The sequence below is a fragment of the Spathaspora passalidarum genome (genome assembly GCF_000223485.1).
Source record: "Spathaspora passalidarum NRRL Y-27907 unplaced genomic scaffold SPAPAscaffold_5, whole genome shotgun sequence".
Classification (NCBI taxonomy): Eukaryota; Fungi; Ascomycota; class Pichiomycetes; order Serinales; family Debaryomycetaceae; genus Spathaspora; species Spathaspora passalidarum.
Window position 1 is genome coordinate 235074 of NW_006767429.1, and position 16967 is coordinate 252040.

The 16967-nt window shown below is 38.3% G+C and overlaps 6 protein-coding genes across 6 annotated transcripts; 3 read left to right on the forward strand and 3 right to left on the reverse strand. All coding sequences in view use genetic code 12, as the record gives it.

Annotated features, from left to right (window-relative positions):
• Positions 1 to 287: 287 nt before the first annotated feature.
• CAS4 (Cas4p) lies at positions 288 to 8129 on the reverse strand (the record flags this gene model as incomplete). The annotated part of the gene is made up of 1 exon (XM_007376003.1): positions 288 to 8129. The coding sequence occupies one exon, from the start codon at positions 8127 to 8129 to the stop codon at positions 288 to 290; it is 7842 nt and encodes a 2613-aa protein (XP_007376065.1).
• Positions 8130 to 9956: 1827 nt separating this feature from the next.
• On the forward strand, positions 9957 to 13058 carry MET18 (Met18p; the record flags this gene model as incomplete). The annotated part of the gene is made up of 1 exon (XM_007376004.1): positions 9957 to 13058. One exon carries the CDS (start codon positions 9957 to 9959, stop codon positions 13056 to 13058), a length of 3102 nt encoding a protein of 1033 aa, XP_007376066.1.
• Positions 13059 to 13085: 27 nt separating this feature from the next.
• On the reverse strand, positions 13086 to 13652 carry SPAPADRAFT_56168 (uncharacterized protein; the record flags this gene model as incomplete). Its single annotated transcript, XM_007376005.1, has 1 exon — positions 13086 to 13652. One exon carries the CDS (start codon positions 13650 to 13652, stop codon positions 13086 to 13088), a length of 567 nt encoding a protein of 188 aa, XP_007376067.1.
• An 884-nt stretch (positions 13653 to 14536) lies between these two features.
• On the forward strand, positions 14537 to 14999 carry SPAPADRAFT_61858 (uncharacterized protein; the record flags this gene model as incomplete). Its single annotated transcript, XM_007376006.1, has 1 exon — positions 14537 to 14999. The coding sequence occupies one exon, from the start codon at positions 14574 to 14576 to the stop codon at positions 14964 to 14966; it is 393 nt and encodes a 130-aa protein (XP_007376068.1).
• A 409-nt stretch (positions 15000 to 15408) lies between these two features.
• On the forward strand, positions 15409 to 16763 carry SPAPADRAFT_61861 (Golgi transport complex subunit; the record flags this gene model as incomplete). Its single annotated transcript, XM_007376007.1, has 2 exons — positions 15409 to 16653; positions 16719 to 16763. One exon carries the CDS (start codon positions 15436 to 15438, stop codon positions 16216 to 16218), a length of 783 nt encoding a protein of 260 aa, XP_007376069.1.
• Positions 15409 to 16765, reverse strand: SPAPADRAFT_154223 (uncharacterized protein; the record flags this gene model as incomplete). Its single annotated transcript, XM_007376008.1, has 2 exons — positions 15409 to 16653; positions 16719 to 16765. 2 exons carry the CDS (start codon positions 16727 to 16729, stop codon positions 16284 to 16286), a joined length of 381 nt encoding a protein of 126 aa, XP_007376070.1.
• Between the last annotated feature and the right edge of the window lie 202 nt (positions 16766 to 16967).

Genomic DNA, 16967 nt, shown 5'->3' on the forward strand with positions numbered 1-16967 from the left:
GAAAATGCTCTATGTAGTAGGTTTCTCGGCACCCTTGTTAACCACGTTCATTGCAATTATAATCCAAGGTTGCTTAGCCGCAGTTGGGGTATACATTATCTGGATCTACCTATAATGTTGTATTGTATGCAGGAATATAGATCTGGTGCAACACGCCAGCCGCACGAACCAATAAGCTAATGGATGGTAACAGAATACACCCAATGTGTTTATAATATAATCCAAAATAGTCCGAATACTTACAAATATCCATTTAATAAACTCATTATAGTCATTACAAAATGTATCTATCTAAACTTCTGTGATACTCTACGTCTATCCTTGGGTGTATCACCTCCATTTGTAGGACTACTTCTAGGTACTGTCCCAGTTGCATTCTTATAATTCCGTTTCATCTCGGGTGAGCTTGCTGGTGCAGCAATTGGGTTATTATTTATCGACGTATTTGAGTTTTCCTTGCTGATTGCTCTCCGTGATCGTTTCTTTCCACCAAGCAATCCTTCAAACATGCCATTCTCCATAGTAGTCGCGCTGGTGTTCGTGTTCGTGTTCATGTTCATGTTCATGTTCATGTTCATGTTAGCTTCGCTGTTGGCATTAGCGGCGCTTAATCCTGTAAATATGGCTTGGTTAGACAGGATAGTTGGTGTTTGGAAATCCAGTGGGGTCTGTGGGAAGTTCGGAGGAATGCCTATCACTGGAGTAGTAAAGGTCTTTGGTGTGTTACGATTACTTCTGAACGGAATGTATGATCTCTTTCCTATAATCGATTGTGGGGTATTGGCGACGTTGGATCCAATTGAATCAGCCAAAGTTGTTTTGAAAGATGTGGTAGATTGTGTTCTCGCAAGGCTTCGGTTAAGAATTAATGATACCTTCTTATCATAAACGTTGGGTGGAGAGTCCATTGGTAACAGAAAGTCACTGGAATTGGTATCAACCGACGCAGAGTGTAAATGATGGCTTGCGGTTTGGGCATGTGTATGTGCTAACATAGTATGAGCAGGAACATGATGATGGTGGCCATTTGGTTCTTGATTGTCCTTTGTAAAAAATGAATCAAAATCATCCAATGCAGCCCAGACATTACTTAATGATGCCTCGGGCTCATCTGCGACCGAAACAGATACTGCATCTCCAAAATCAACACCACCTCCAGCAACATTTTGTGTCATATGTGAATAGTAATCTTCCATATGAAACTGAATTGTTTCTTCGCTTTTGGCCAATGTTTCTTCATCTTCGTCGTCAACAACTGTGGTGCCCAGACCGCCGCATGTTGAAAACACTGCATGGACATTGTTTCTTGTACTAGCTGCAGTGACCGCTGGCATGGGAATTGACCAACCACTATCATCAGGTATACCGAATAGTGTAGCTGTATTTTCATATTCTTTCTTCATTGAGGTGTTACCCAAACTCATTCTTAATACATCACGATCTAATTGGGATCCCAGAATAATCACCGCTTCATCTAATACTTCCAATGCTGGTTCTGCAAAATCGGTCAACAATAACCTCAACAATGGTGAAATCAAATCAGCACCAACACCAACAAATTCATCACGTTGCAAATCAACCAACGGAAAAACATGCTTCAATATACTCATGGTCTCTAATTTAACCCACGCAATCTTATTTGATAACATTCCCAACAACATAACTAAAGCTTGGGCCTCATACTCGGGGAAAAACGAGTTTTTAATTGTAGAAACTGTCTGTACCAAGAAATCCTTCTTTGATAGGAATCTATTCTTCAGTAAACTAACCAATATCTTAGAAAGAGACACCTTGCCTGCTTGATCAGCCAATTTACTAATAGCAATTGCTGTGTTTTCAACTTCCAGTGGGATCAGTTTCTGGTCTAATGCGTGCAAGAACCTGGGGAAGTTTGCCAATACTGACATTAGAATTCGGGAATCGCCTTTGCCAATAATTTCACTGTCTTTTAATGTAATTAACTTGTCAAGAAACTTCAAACTTGGTTCCCATGAAGTTGACGAACGTAATCCAACCATCACAATCTGTTGTAAACCTTCAAACTTTCCTTCCCATTTTGGTGGGAACGTCGATATCAAACATGATACGGTGTCAGGAGCATCTAAATCAATCTTGGATACAAACTTGCTCATCGTAGACAACACTTCAATAAATTCTTGTTCGTGAATCGTACTCAAACAGGCAACACTTGACCAAAATAACTGTGGGAAATCAATCAACTTCTCAGAATCCAACTCGGCAGTGATTGCATTCAATGTCATGAGAATCTGCATAGCAAATCCCTGGATATCAACAATTTCATCTGAGATTGTGTTGGACAATCTATGCAACATATCCTTCAACATTCCTTGATCCAAAAATGACAACAACGATCTGAATAATTGGAAAGACCTGCAGGCAATGTGTCTTACTGCACAAGTGGTGGCCCATTTCAACGATACTCTACTCCAATCATCTTGAATATTTGGAGCTACTTGTACAAATACTTGCAATACGTTCCTAACTAATATATCCATATTCTTAGGGGTACGTGCTCCTTTCTTGTCATTATTTAAATCGTCATAGACCCAAAGATGTTTAATATGGTCCTTCTGTCTTAATGTTTCAATGCATTGAGTGGCACCTGGAGCATCAAATGCAAGAGCATGGATCAAATGCACCAAAAGCGATTTTGCCAGTTCTTGAACAACTACCAAGTAATGATCCAATAATGAAAACCCGATATGAAGTAACAATGGTAATTTCTCAATCATAATGTCATTCTTAACCGTGAACAAATCAACCAAAAATATAAGTGACAATTGACCTAATGAGAACACGGCATCCTTTTCATTCCGAGGAACTACCTTACTTAAATCGGCAACATATGGGAATGAATTATCTCCTCTTAATCTTATAGGATCTTCCATTGTTGTTTGTGATTGTGGAGGAACCATCATCTTGGGTTGTAAATTGTTGATAAATTTTTCAATAACATACAATGGGTCAGCTCGGGAATAGGTCAAGTAATCTATAATCTGGCGAGAATACTGAACAAACAATGGATTTTTCCTCTGTAAACAATTTGACATTACAAACTCAATAATCTTATCAAAGTTTAAAGCATTGTTCCCTAATGACACCCACAATGCTTCAACTTCGTTGGAAATTTTAGAACTAAACTTGACAGTAATTTCAAATAGATTATTCAAAACCATTATACTGGCATCATCCAATTTCGATGGAGCTGAATTGTTGTTTAAATCATCTCCTTCATTTGTTTCCTCGTATTTCAACACAATATCTTGAACCCATGGTAACAAACATGACAATATATCTCTTCTTGATGCACTTCCCACCAGATTAAAATATTTGGTCATATAACTGGTTCTCTGGAATATGGTTTCTGGGTTCAATAACTTTAAATGGGTACTTATATCAAATAAGGCTCGTTTATAAACCACTTGAGTCTTGCTACTAACTGCTTCGGTAAACTTATCTAAGGTGTTTGATTTAAAGTGGGTTTGTTCGACAAATTTCAATAGCATCATTGCCGATCTCCGTACTTCAATACTTTCATGCCCAACCAAAAATGCAGCAAGACAAACCAAATCATAAGGAATCTGATCTTCACCCAGGCTAACCACATGTTTCTTAATAAATACATCAACAAAAATACAGAAATAACTCTTGGTTATCCTAGCATTATCCTCGCTCAGGAAACATTGTTTGATAACTTCATCATACACCTCAGTATTATCGAAATTCCTTTCCAATATATTGTTCAAAGCAGTCTTACCAATCTCATTGATGCGATCCCCATCTGAATCAAACAATGCACGAATCCAATTCATAATTCCTGGAATATCAAATGTAACCACGGCCAAATTCCCAGGAACTTCAATTTTTTGTTTAATCTCACCCGAGCACAAGACCGCCATACAACTCAATGCAGCAGTCTGAAGTCGTTTCCGTTCAAGTTCCAAAATTGCCACTGCTGACGCTTTATCTTTTGACATTTGTTGGTTAATATTGCTAAGTATGAGGTTATATCTATCTTCAGTGATCCCGCTTGATTGGCCATACCCGCTCCATTCTTTCAAATAGTTGAAACACCCGATTCTTGCTTCAAATGGAAGCCATTTGTTGACATCAGAAACCAGCAAACACCCCGTGTATACATTCTCTAAAAACCCGCAAAAATACCTTCTTAGTCTCTGGAATTCAAAATCGGTCTGGATGGAACCTGCACTTAGGAAATTCTTAACATTCTTAACTATGGAAACCAATTTAGTCATGATCAATTTATTATGGTAAATCAATGTACTGTTAGCAAATCTCTCCGTCAAATTCATCAATATGTGAATAACTTCAATGTTTAACCTGTCTTGTCCTACATCACGCTTCTTTGGATCTGGATTCCAATCATTCTGAGGAATATTTTCAAGGAATGTATCAAAAATATTGATATTGATATGGCTTAACCCCGAAATTACGGCATCACGAACCATGGACTGTGGTGATTTAAGTAGTGGAAGCACCATTCTGAATACCGATTTGGCGCTGGTGATCTTTTGATGTTGGATATATATCTGCAACGATTTCTTACGACCATGGGTTGGTTGGCTTGGAAATGAGATTTTTTGATCATTGGTCGAAGTTAATGAACAACATGCAAATATCAAATATAATTTCCATTGGTAGACCAACAATTCAGGCAGGATGCTGTTGGGGCTCGGCTTTCCAAATAATGAACTTGTATAACCACGATAACTTTCTGAATATTCCAAAATCAGTTCATGCATCTGTACTAAACTGACACAGACAATATTACGACAAACAGCCACGGGCATGGGACATTTCTCAAAAAATATATCTAGAAGTTTTGGGTACAATCTAAACCATATAGTCGAGTCAATACCATAGTCAGATTCAGCCAATCTAATTAATATATTTTTCTTGTTTTTGATCTTGGTTAAACGGGTACGTTCGGGTAAACTCAATTCTTTTCTATATGGCTTAATCAATTCTAAGAAATCAGCATTTTCCAAAACATGTATCAATCTTGTGCCAACATCAGCAGCAAACTTGGATGAACTTCTTGAATGTAACTTCTTGGCCCCTATTAATAATGATGATGATGAGGCTGCTGCTGCTACAACATTGGCAGCTGGTTCATCCATAATGGTATAGATCGCCTGGTCAAACAGTTCCATCAATTTCAAAATAGAGATGGCATAATACCTAATCTTGGGCTCTTGGGAACAAAGGAAAAACAATCCATGTCCCTCAACTTCTTCAATCAAGGCAATAATAGTCTGCCATTCCAACTCGTCACTAACCAGCAGTGGTTTAGGTGCAATTGGTAATTCCTCAGTTTTGTGGTTGATCTGGTATAAATCATTCAACACGTCTTTATTCATTAATTCGTCATCTTGAGCAAGTGGGTTTTTGTGGAGCTTATTGTTTTCTCGTTGACTGATTTGAAACAGTTTCAACCAACATGCCAACAATTCAACATACAATTTCAACAATCTTATGTATTCATTTGAATTCAAATATGCTGGATCATAAGGTACACCACCGCCAATCTTTTCACTAAATTGGAATGCATGTTGAGCATAAATAGTCAATAATCTTCTGGTTGGGTTTCTTCTTGATGCCAATTTCTTCAATGCCACAATTGCTGCTCTCAGAACTTTATGATTGGAATGCACGGCACTTCTAGTCAAAATATCAACAATATGTTTGAATGGTATGCCACATGTATTAGAATCAGTCATGGTCCATGGAATAGCTTCAATAACAGATGCAAATAATTCTATATTGAGTGCTTTGGTGTTTGCTTGAGTAGTTGAGTCTAAATTGAAATGGAAACTAAATGATGATTGCGACTTGGCTGAAAGAAGGGGTGGAGCCAGTTCACTTGAAGTTGAACTAATACTGTTAAGATTGGTAGTTCCTGTTCCCCATACATCTGCTCCAAATTGATTATCCAATAATTTCAACAAGTTACCCAAATTACGGCAAATCTCTTCATGAGATGCCAGATTGGTGCTATTCTTGGCAATAAATGTAAATTCATTTAATCTATTCATTTCATCCTCATTGTTATTGTTATCGTTGTTATTCTTATTGTTGCTATCATCGTCATTAAATCCACTATTGAATATTTCATCAGTTGGGAAAGCTGGTTTTTCACCTAGTTCATAATTTCTCAAAATTGCCAAATAACTCTTGATTACTAATACCACCTTCTCAGGCATTAGATTATCCAAAGTAGTTCCATTAAAACTAAGCTTCAAAAGACGGATCAATACATTATCCAACGTGTAATTTAAATGGGTATATCCCACAATTCTAACCAATTCCACAAGTGAGCTAATCAAGAACTTGTCATTGGTTATCCATTGATTCTTCTTGGATGTGGCTACACTGTTGAATAGCAACATTTCAAAAAATCCATCTAGACGCTTTATAGTGTTGTTTAAAGAATCTGGTAATCTGTTAATATAAACCCACAATAATCGTGATATACAAATGATATAAGTCGTTTTATCTTCAACTTCTACCTTAGGCTTGAGTTTAAAATTATTATCTTCAATTACTCGATACCATACATCTGAGAATAATTCCTTGCGGGAGACCGAAAGTGCTGATGTAACAAGATATAATGAGTACGCCCAGCCATTATTTGTTATTTCAATGGTAGTTGATTGCAAAGTTGGCCATGATATTGAAGAAGAGGAGGAGGACGAGGAGGATGTTGGTGTAGTGGAAGTAGCAGTTCCTGTATTTCCTCTAGTTACATGCCTCCAAATCCTATAAGCTTTGGCATAAATTCGCTCTATTCCTTCGACCCATGTTGGATGGTTTGCCTCTGCAGTAAGGATATTTGCCAATGGTAACAATAATTTACTCAATACTTCACAATACGCATACAAGATGGTTTCGTTGGTTGATTGATCAAAGAACTTGGCCAATGATTTGACAAACTCGGCCGACTCTTCAAATACTTCCAAGGGGTAATTCGTCAATTTCAAGTATCTCATACCATTAATTAATAAATGCAATTTAGGCTCATCTTCGTGTTTAATCAGTTTGGGGATCTTTTCCAAATCGGCAATGAAGCGATCACTGACACTTAAGAATCTACGTTCAGACATGAATCCTAATAATTCGGCAAACAAATTCCAATTAGCTGCTCGCACAAATGATTGACTTGTGGTTATTGGATCGGTAGTTTTCAATTGGGTATACACTATCTCTTCAAGTTTATCGCCGAGGTCTTCGCCCATGACTTCAAATGAGGTTTGTTTTACCACTTCTATGAGCACTCGACAAAGGATATAGATGGAAGCAAGTGATTTCCTATCGGCTTGAATAGCCGTTTCTCTAGCTTGATTGATTTGTTCATCATAGAAATATTTCTGTTTCATGAATTCATTATCTGCTTCAGTGGGTAACTGTGGTTGTTTCGGAGGAGCCAGAGATGCCGATTGGTTTCGACGGTGACTTAACTTAGAAAGGCTTTTGGTTCTCATGAGTGATAAGCTTCTTTTGGACCGCCCAGCATTATTTCCATTCTTGACAATTCCTGGATTTTCTGGACTTACCACACTACTGCTAGTTGCTGATTTCACTTTGATTAAATTAGCTTTGGCAATAGCCAAGGTTCGTTCAACTTCATTAGCTGCCATGGTAGCCACCTCATTCTTACTCTTTCTCCAAAACATAACACTATCAATGACGGGTTTAGGTTTGCGTCGAGCAATGTATCCTAACGAGGCAACAATCTTGTCAAACTGTGGGTCTACTCCTTCTGCTATCAAGTCTAGTATTGGCGGTTCTTCCATTATAGGATATTCAAGACACAAATTCAATTTCCTTTCGGCATGACGAACAAATTGGGTGAACACAATATGTAAAGTGTATTCTGCAGGGGTTTTGGCATCAGTTGCTAGTTCTCTTCTTATTGATCCAAACTCTTCGCCATTATTCAAGGTTAGTTTCTGCAAGGATGAAGATGATAATGGTGGTGGTAATTGTGGTGAAGGTTCAGTGTGATCTCGAATTGGGAGTATCGATATAGGTGATGCTAATTGTTGTGAAAGGGAGAGTGATGCGGTAGCGTTATTTGAATGGGGCATGTAAGTACGGGTAGTCATTGTTGGTGTTTCCCCTAGCTGACCTAATTGATCTTGAGTTTCGCCCTCGTGATCTGATTTCACTTCGACCATTTGATGCGATATTACTGGGGGAGCTTCAAAATTGAACAATTGTTTAGTTGGAACCGGTGGGTTCTGGAGCTTAAATGTAGTTGTGTGTTCCTGGATATTGTCAGGTAGAAAGGATAACCCAGTTGGGGCTACCGGAGTGTCTGTGATGATTATTTGGTTGCCCATATGGTCATATTCTGATTCTGTGGCGGTAGTGTTTGTGTCGTTGTTGGTTTCATAGTCGATTTCATGTTCGATTCGTTCCATAGTAACCTCATGCATTTCTGGTGCTTGATCTAGATCTTTAGGGAGGTTAGTTAAATTTTGGTTGTAAGTGTGAGGCGGGGTTGGTGACATTTGTGTCGTGTTCGATATCGAGTGGTCGGCTAGTGATGTGGATGAGTGTGCTAAAGGATGGTCATCTTCTGAGAATGAGATGACTCGATTCATCAGGAATGGTTGGATTATATGGGCATCATCTAAATTTGATGAATCGAGCGATAGCTGATCCAAATCAGGAATCTCAATCATTGTAAATAAACAGTAGACTTACCGAGCCAAAATATATTAGGCTATCTGATTGTTAGTGGGAGGGGATCAACTGTCTTTACTGTTGATTGATGGTTTGTTATTGATGTATGTAAGGTAATTTCTTGTCCTGTGGTGTGATAAACCAGGAATAATAGGGGGGGAAGGGAAAGTATGTACTAACGCAAAATAGTTTGTTTAGCTTTTGATTTATGGTTTAGTGCTGAGGCTTTTTTTTTTTTGTGCGTGTGTGTGTGTTGTTCCAAAAACAATCGTGCTAGAATTTATTTTTTTCTCGGCATGGAATGGCACGATGGGTTCTCTAGGGCGAACGGTGCTGCGAATTTTTACTACGATCGTCGTAAATTCTGTGCCAGGTTTCGCGGTAGAGCTTTTATTTTTGTTGTTGTTGTTGTTGTGAGAAAGTTTCCATAACACAACATCTTTGTTTCATTGCAAGTATTGACTTTACTTCGCTATAATTGTAATCTACAGGCTTCATCGTCTCTTCCGTACTTGGTTCTACTCTCGATGCGTTGGCCAACTACTATAACTACATACCAATCAGGAACATTTAACCTCCATTCATCTGGTAGCATTCTCTATGGAGGAGGGGGGTGGATCAGTTATTCCTGCCGTAAATTACACGATGTTGAATCAGGTTCTAAGCTGGTTGTTTATATAACATTTACACTTTGTGCAAACAAGCTATGGAGAGTTTGATTTCACAAAGTGAACGAGTTGCACTGGGACGCCGGACGGCCCATCATTGTCATTTCACTCAGGGTATCCGATTTCGCATATGCATTTCAAATATGCACATCAACTTAAATTTGCACAAACCAGATTGACATAAAATTTCACATAAACAACCAACGGCGTCATGCTCTTGATAGTGAGCTTTTCTTATTCGCGCGGAATTGCTCAAGGTGACTTGATGTTTGCTGAAGATTTTAGACTCTACCAACATCTTGCAAACCCGCTCAGCAAATATAGGTGCTACCATGTGTTTCATTCGAATCAACCAGATGGTGTAATTGCTTTTGCTTGTGACATTATACTGTCGATTACATAGTAATAGCAGAACTTGTCTATAGAAATGGCGATGGTTTATGTGTGTAAAATCTGTGTTGCTCAGCTCAAAATTTTGGCAACACTTTTTCAATCAATTTTTTCAACACACACCCAAATCGATAAGCTGACTAAGACCCAAAGCAAACACCCACGACCATGTCACAGTCAATCCATGACATACCAACCCTTATAAACCAATACATAGCCACGTCTTCACCCTCAGACGACACATCCGATGATGCATCGTCGGTTTTCATAGCCGAATTAGTCAACCTTATCACCAGTGATGAAATCACGCTTCTTCAATTCATCTCCAGTTTAGGAAAGACCCTTACTTCTGATACAGACATGATTAGGAGCAAAGCCATACTGTGTCTTTCGCGAGTGTTTGCTGATCTTCCTATAAACAAGTTGAGTCGTCAGGATGTCGGTGTTATGGTTGATTTCATGGTGGTTAAGTTGGACGATAAATTGAGTTTGACATATGTATTACAAGCGTTGAACTCGTTAGTCAAGATGAACAATTTCAATTCGATCGACAAAGTATTGAAATCGTTGTTGGATAGCTATCTGCCTAAAAAGAATTTGGCCAAGATCAGATATGAAACGTTCTTGATTCTTGGCGGATTACTTGAAAGTAAAGGCCAATACATCAGCACCCATACTGAACTTGCAGATCTCTATGTTAAGGCATTCGTTCATATTGCTTCCGGAGAGAAAGATCCACGAAACTTGATCAATTCATTTTCATTAAACACCAAGATAAACAGCTTGTTCACATTCGATGCAAACAACAACTTGCATCAACAACTAATCGATGACTTGTTTGATGTATGTTTCTGTTATTTCCCCATAACATTCACTCCACCACCCAATGATCCATACAAAATCACCAGTAATGATTTGAAACTGGCCCTTAGGGAAACTATTGCCCTGCAATCGTTATTCGCCACGGATGCAATTGCCAATCTCATTGAGAAACTCACCTCGACCAATCCAGCAATTAGAAATGACGTGTTGACAACTTTGAACTTGTGTGTGCAGACATACGCTCCCGAAACGGTGGATCAACATTGGGTCACTATTTGGAACGCCGTCAAGTTTGAAGTGTTGCACAATACCAACGAATTGCCAGTAAGTGCAAGCAAGACTATTATTCCCCAAGATTATGAGGCCATTGATGACAATGATGATATCAAAGCCGTAGTTTTGACATTGGTTATTGTTAGAAACCTCTTGGAAAGAGCGACTGATCCACAACTGATGTTGGAGATGATCTTGCATGAATTGACGCAAAATTTAACTACAATCACCAACAAAACTAAATTAGCTGCTATTATACTAGGTGTTATGGCAGAAACATCACTTGATAGATTCAACTATATTGTTGAGCAATTGTTTAGTCATTCCGTCTGGGGAAAATACCTTAATGTTGAGCAAACTGAAGCTAACGAAGAACAAGAAGAAGAAGAAGACATAGTTTTGAATATCGAAAGACAGGGTCAGTTAGTGGATAACCTTGAGTATATCTTCTTGGCTTATTATACACTTGCTCCTGAACAACCCACAAAATTATCCCAATATAAAGACCATATCTTGATATTCCTTGGCCAATTACTCAAATCAAACGTTGATACCAGTTTACCAAAGAAAGTAATCGCCCAGTTTGTCAACATGATTGGAATGGCTAACTTCCTTACTACTCAAGAACTCGAATTAATCATGAACCATTTCCAACAAATCTTGTTGAATGAATCGACTTCGGAAACTGTGGTTGATGCATGTGTTTCTGGACTTATTGGACCATTGTCGGAACCAAGAATTACCAAATTGGCAATTGAGTTGATAATCACGCCATTACTTGCTACTCTTGATGATACCTCGGAAATTGTTGAAGTTGAAACCAGGCTTGCTGTGATTGGAAAGCTCTGTGTTAATTATGCAATTTTGGAAGTGATTTCCATCAAGTCATTGGCTAGACTTTCTTCATTCAACAACTTAGACTTGGCACACGAAGATAAAATCAAATTATTCCATGTAGTGATTGACACTTTGATCAAGTTGATTAATCAAGTTACTGAACGGCATCAATTCTTGACCGATTCATGGTATGGTCACTTTGTTCCACCATTCTTGAATAACATTTTCAAGTTATTAGGTGAAGACACTCGTGATTATGCATTGATTGAATCTAGTTCTCGATTGGTTGGATTAATCATTAGGTATATTGAAAAACTGAAACATCAAGCGGTGTTGAATGATTTTATTGAGGTGTTTACTACGGAAAAGTCATCCAAGATCAAATTGGAAGGCAATTTAATTGGTCAACCATCAGGATATATTGTCATGTTTAACAAGATTGTAGCTTCCATTGATAAAGAATGTCAATTTGAAAACTTGAACGTGATAACTGAGTCAATGGTTGGAATTGTCAAACTGGTGAATAATGAATATCTTCGTATTCAATATTTGGAAGGAATATCCCTCCTCGTTAACAAATTTACTACTGATGTGACATCGTTGGTTGACATGTCCCTCACTGATCCAATCAGTTATGAAATCTACATTTGGATACTAAAGGGATTGATTCTCAAGCTTGATCCAGTTGGACTTGATAAATTGCAACAACTAGTCAACCAATTTACGTCGGGTAGCTCCGGAATCACACCAAAGTCATTCCGAGTATTGTTCATCGATATCGACATCTTCACAGAAACAACAAGCAAGCATATCTCAGGCGTGCGTAACTTGAACGTCCGTTTATTGTACAAGCAACGTATTTTCCAAATTGTCGTTCCTGAATTGCTCCCCCATGTAGACAATCACAATTGTCTTGTGGCGTTAGCGTTGATTATTGAGAATGTGTCCACCTCGATCTTGATTAGGTACTTGCTGACTTTGGGTCCGGTTATCATGGCATGTGTTAATGAAACTACCAATGCTGTAGTGCTTAAGCTGGGATTGCTGATGATTAATGTTGTTCTTGAAGAGGATGACACGATATTAGACCCATATGTTACTCAGCTTGTGCCTGTATTGTTGCAAATTGCCACGACAAAGATTGTATCGGGCAAAAAGAGAATAAACGATGAAAGCATCCGTGTTTTGGCATTACGGAATTTAACCATCTTGTTCAAGAAAGGACATGGTGATAAAACCCAAGCATTAAACCAGTTACGTTTGTGTTTGGATGATAAGAAGAGACTGGTTAGAAAGTTGGCAATCGATTTATGTCAGCTGCTCTATGAATTAAAATAAACCTTATAAATCTATAGACAATATATACTATTCTGAATCACTCTCGTTGTAATCCACGGGAGCCAAACCCGGTGTTAACCCAGGCACGGAAATCATGCCTCGTTTAACCTTGCTATCGAAATCGTCAAACTTCTTGTTCTTATTGTTCACTAGTCTCTTTTTTCGTAATCTGCCGTGCAGCTTATCTGTTATTTCTGCTAATACTTGTGCCTTGACTTCTTTTAGTTCATCTTCGACCATTTCGTCCACTTTAACCAGTTGTAATTGTGCAATATTCCTCTTGGCTAACTTGGTCAAGTATTTCTTTTCCTCAGGGGTGTGGTCCTTCTTGTTTTTTATAATGGTGTATTTGACAAACTTGGAGAATTTCTTTTCCTTATCGACATTCTTGGCTATTTTCTTGTTCAGTTTCAGGTTCAGTTTCTTTTTGGAGGCGGTTGCTGTATGATTGAACTGGTTGGCAAGGATCTGGGTGGTGGAAAGATTAGACGTTCTCGACTCCTCGCTAGGTGTTGTTGTGTTTAGTATGGAGGAGAAAAGTTTGGACACTGTTGACTCAGCTTGGTATTTAGAAGCCTCGGATTTGAACGACATGGTAATTACTGTGTTATACCCAATAGATCTAAGCGATGCTCTTCCTCTGATATTGATCAAAAAAAAAAAAAAATTGCAAGGCAAAATTAAAGGAAATCACGTGACTGTGTTCATGTGATTAGGTGATGTGGTTGTGGTAATAGATTGCCCCACTCTAAGAAGTATGATTTCATATGTCATTATGCGTGTGTTATCAGGCGAATCGATACGAACGTTGCCATGAAATTATCATTGGCGAAATGCTGATGGCATTGAGGAGTGGGGAGAGTATACTTATATGGGGGTTTTGTTGTTTTGTGACCGAGGGCTTCTAGTGATTACCCCATGCTTATGGTTAGTAAACACCACGGACTATTTTCGATAAGAACCCCCAGATGAAACTTTCACAGCGGTTTCTGTAAAAAGGGGTAATTGTTAGATCTCCACATTAACGGATAAATATGCGGACAGTAACCGAGACACACGAGAATGGGTAGGGTTATGTAATTGTACCAAACCTTATCCGAGGTCATTACCGAAAAAAAAACCTCCAAAGGGAATATTGAAAATTGCCCGATTGGGATAAACCTCCACTAAAAATGAAACGTAGATTGAATTGTTTTTAGCTAAAAACAATTCACATGTCACAGGCACAGCAACGTACATAATATCCAACAAATCTAATGATGTCACAATACTGCCAGTCTAAATTTTCTTTGTTGGATTGAATTTCCTCATGGCAAAGAAAAATCACTGGTGAGCCAAAAAACAAAAATGTCTAGTGTAACATTTCATATGCAAATTCATATGCAATAATTTGGCTTTTTACCCCAAATTATCCAAATTATAAAAAGCATACAATCTTCCCCCAGACTTTTTGTTTTTTTTCATTTACTCCTTTCAATATCACTATATATTATCTCAAGTAAACAATTATTAACAATGTCTTCAGTCGCCGCCGATGGATTTAACGCTTCCGAATTATGGGAATTATTAGAAGCCGCTCTTCACGACAAAGAAATTGCTGAAACCGCCATCAAGAACGTCAAGGCCATTCTTGTCATTACATTGAAGAACAAGGAAGGTAAAGAACTCTCTTGGGTGTTGGACTTGAAGAATGAAGGTACTCTTAAGAAGGTTGAAGGTCCTCCACCAAAGGGTGATGTCCAATTAATCTTGAAGGATGCTGATTTCGTTAAGTTAGCCAACGGTAAGGCCAACGGTCAAAAGTTGTTTATGAACGGTAAATTAAAGATCAGAGGTAACATGATGAAGGCTACTGCTTTAGAAGGTGTCTTTAAGTCTATGGACCCAAGACCAAAGGCTAAGTTGTAAGTTAGTTTTATAGTAAATGTGAATATTTATGATTGAAACCAGTGTAGAGTTGAATGCGACGAGTGTAGGAGTATGGTCGGTTCAGAGGGTTGTTGAGCTGTGAACTGTGCATCGGGAACCGTAAACCGTGAACCGTGAACCGTGGAATTGGTATTAATAATCTGCTCGGAATTAGGGTTATTCCCGGTCGATCCAAGGCGCGATCCAGTCCTTTGTGTCTGCGTATTTAATTATAAATTACGTAATACATATATTATTTGTAATTGATAGGCTGAGACATAGTCCTGTAACCTTTTTCTCTGTTTACTTACTGTCTGCCTGCCATTTTGTGCTGTAAAAACTGAGTAGATTTGCTAGTGCAACCCCCCCAGTGATTGGAAAACCTACACGTCAATATCAATTAAAAATTTCCGCGCAAACAAAACCACCACCACCGTTTTACACCCTCTCCACTAGCAACTACACCAGCATGTCACAACAAGATGATACAATCGAAGAGTCATTGACTATGTTCTTTGATAATGACTTCAACCCACCTGCATACATCGACAAACTAGTCCAATCCATCACAGTCCCTACATCAGCACTACCCACCTCACCAAACTTGTCTTCTACTACTACTACAACTACAACAACAGCCACACCGATATCAGCTTACTCCAAGAATTCACTTTCTAAATTATCCAATGATATATCGCAGTTGATTATACATTTAGATTACTACACCAATGAACTATCAAATAATAATTTAAAACACAAATTGGACGCATTAAACAAATCAAACACATTGATATACAGCAGGGATGACGAGTCGACAGGGTCAACAACTAGATTACAATACCATATTAACGTTCTCAATAACTCAATACTTTCGTTACAGGCAGAATTGAACGGCATTAACGAAAAATTAGATATAAATCACGGTAAAAATGAAGCCATTAATGACTTAATCCAATTGAAACAAGTCAAGGCAAACCTAACTAAAGTGTTGACTATCTTTGAACTAGTGAATAATTCACTTCTCAGGCATGATTCATATAGTGTGGAACAATTTCAAGAGGCTTTGAATGAGTTATTTGACTCCATCAAGCAACAGTTGGATCTGAATGTTGATCAAGAGAAACTACTTGCCCACATTAACAAGCTCATCGACTTGAGTTCTGTATTTTCCAACTTGGCAAAGTTCAACCCGATATTCAAAAAGTTTATTAGTCAACTTACAGCTGAGCGAGACCAGTTTTTAAAGCATTAATATTTTTTGTTCATACAGACTTTTATATATATATATATATACAAGGATTTATATATGTGTGCGCTTTAACGCAACTCTCCGCTTAATCTCAAACGTTCTTGCTCTTCCTTCAACTGTCTCTGCTTAGACAAGTTTCTATTCAAAATATCCAACTTTTTCATTTCTTCATGAGCATCGAAATCTCCACTGGATAAATGATCATATACATCATCATATTTACCTGTAGACATAGGGGCGTTCCCTCTCATACGTTTTCTCATATCGAAAAACCCATGTCTGCATTCCATATACGCCATGAAGTTATGCACACATAACTCGGGTAATTCTTTCTTTAGTTCGGGATCAGTAAGACATTTCTTGGGAGTGTTTCGTTCTATTAGAACACAGGGGGATCTTTGAAGACATATAGCGAGCGCTTTCTTTTGGTCTTTACAACTGCGCTGGTGTTAGTAAGACTGGTGTCCCTGACTTCTTGTCACGGCGAAGATAACTTTACATACCTAGCACCCATGTTTTGTACGTTTGTAGCAGTTAGGTTTGGTTAACTAAACCGTTTACTACATGTCTCGGGGTTTTAAAATTATTTCTTTTTCAACTAGGGAGTGTGTGCTACCATGTGTGTTGAGTCACGTGATGGTTGTAAAAACTTTTTGGGGTCAACTCCCTAAGGACAGGTTTCAACAACCAATATCAGCAAGATGCAACAACCTCCTTGCGTATATCAAGGCAGATAAACTGCGATCGTCTCA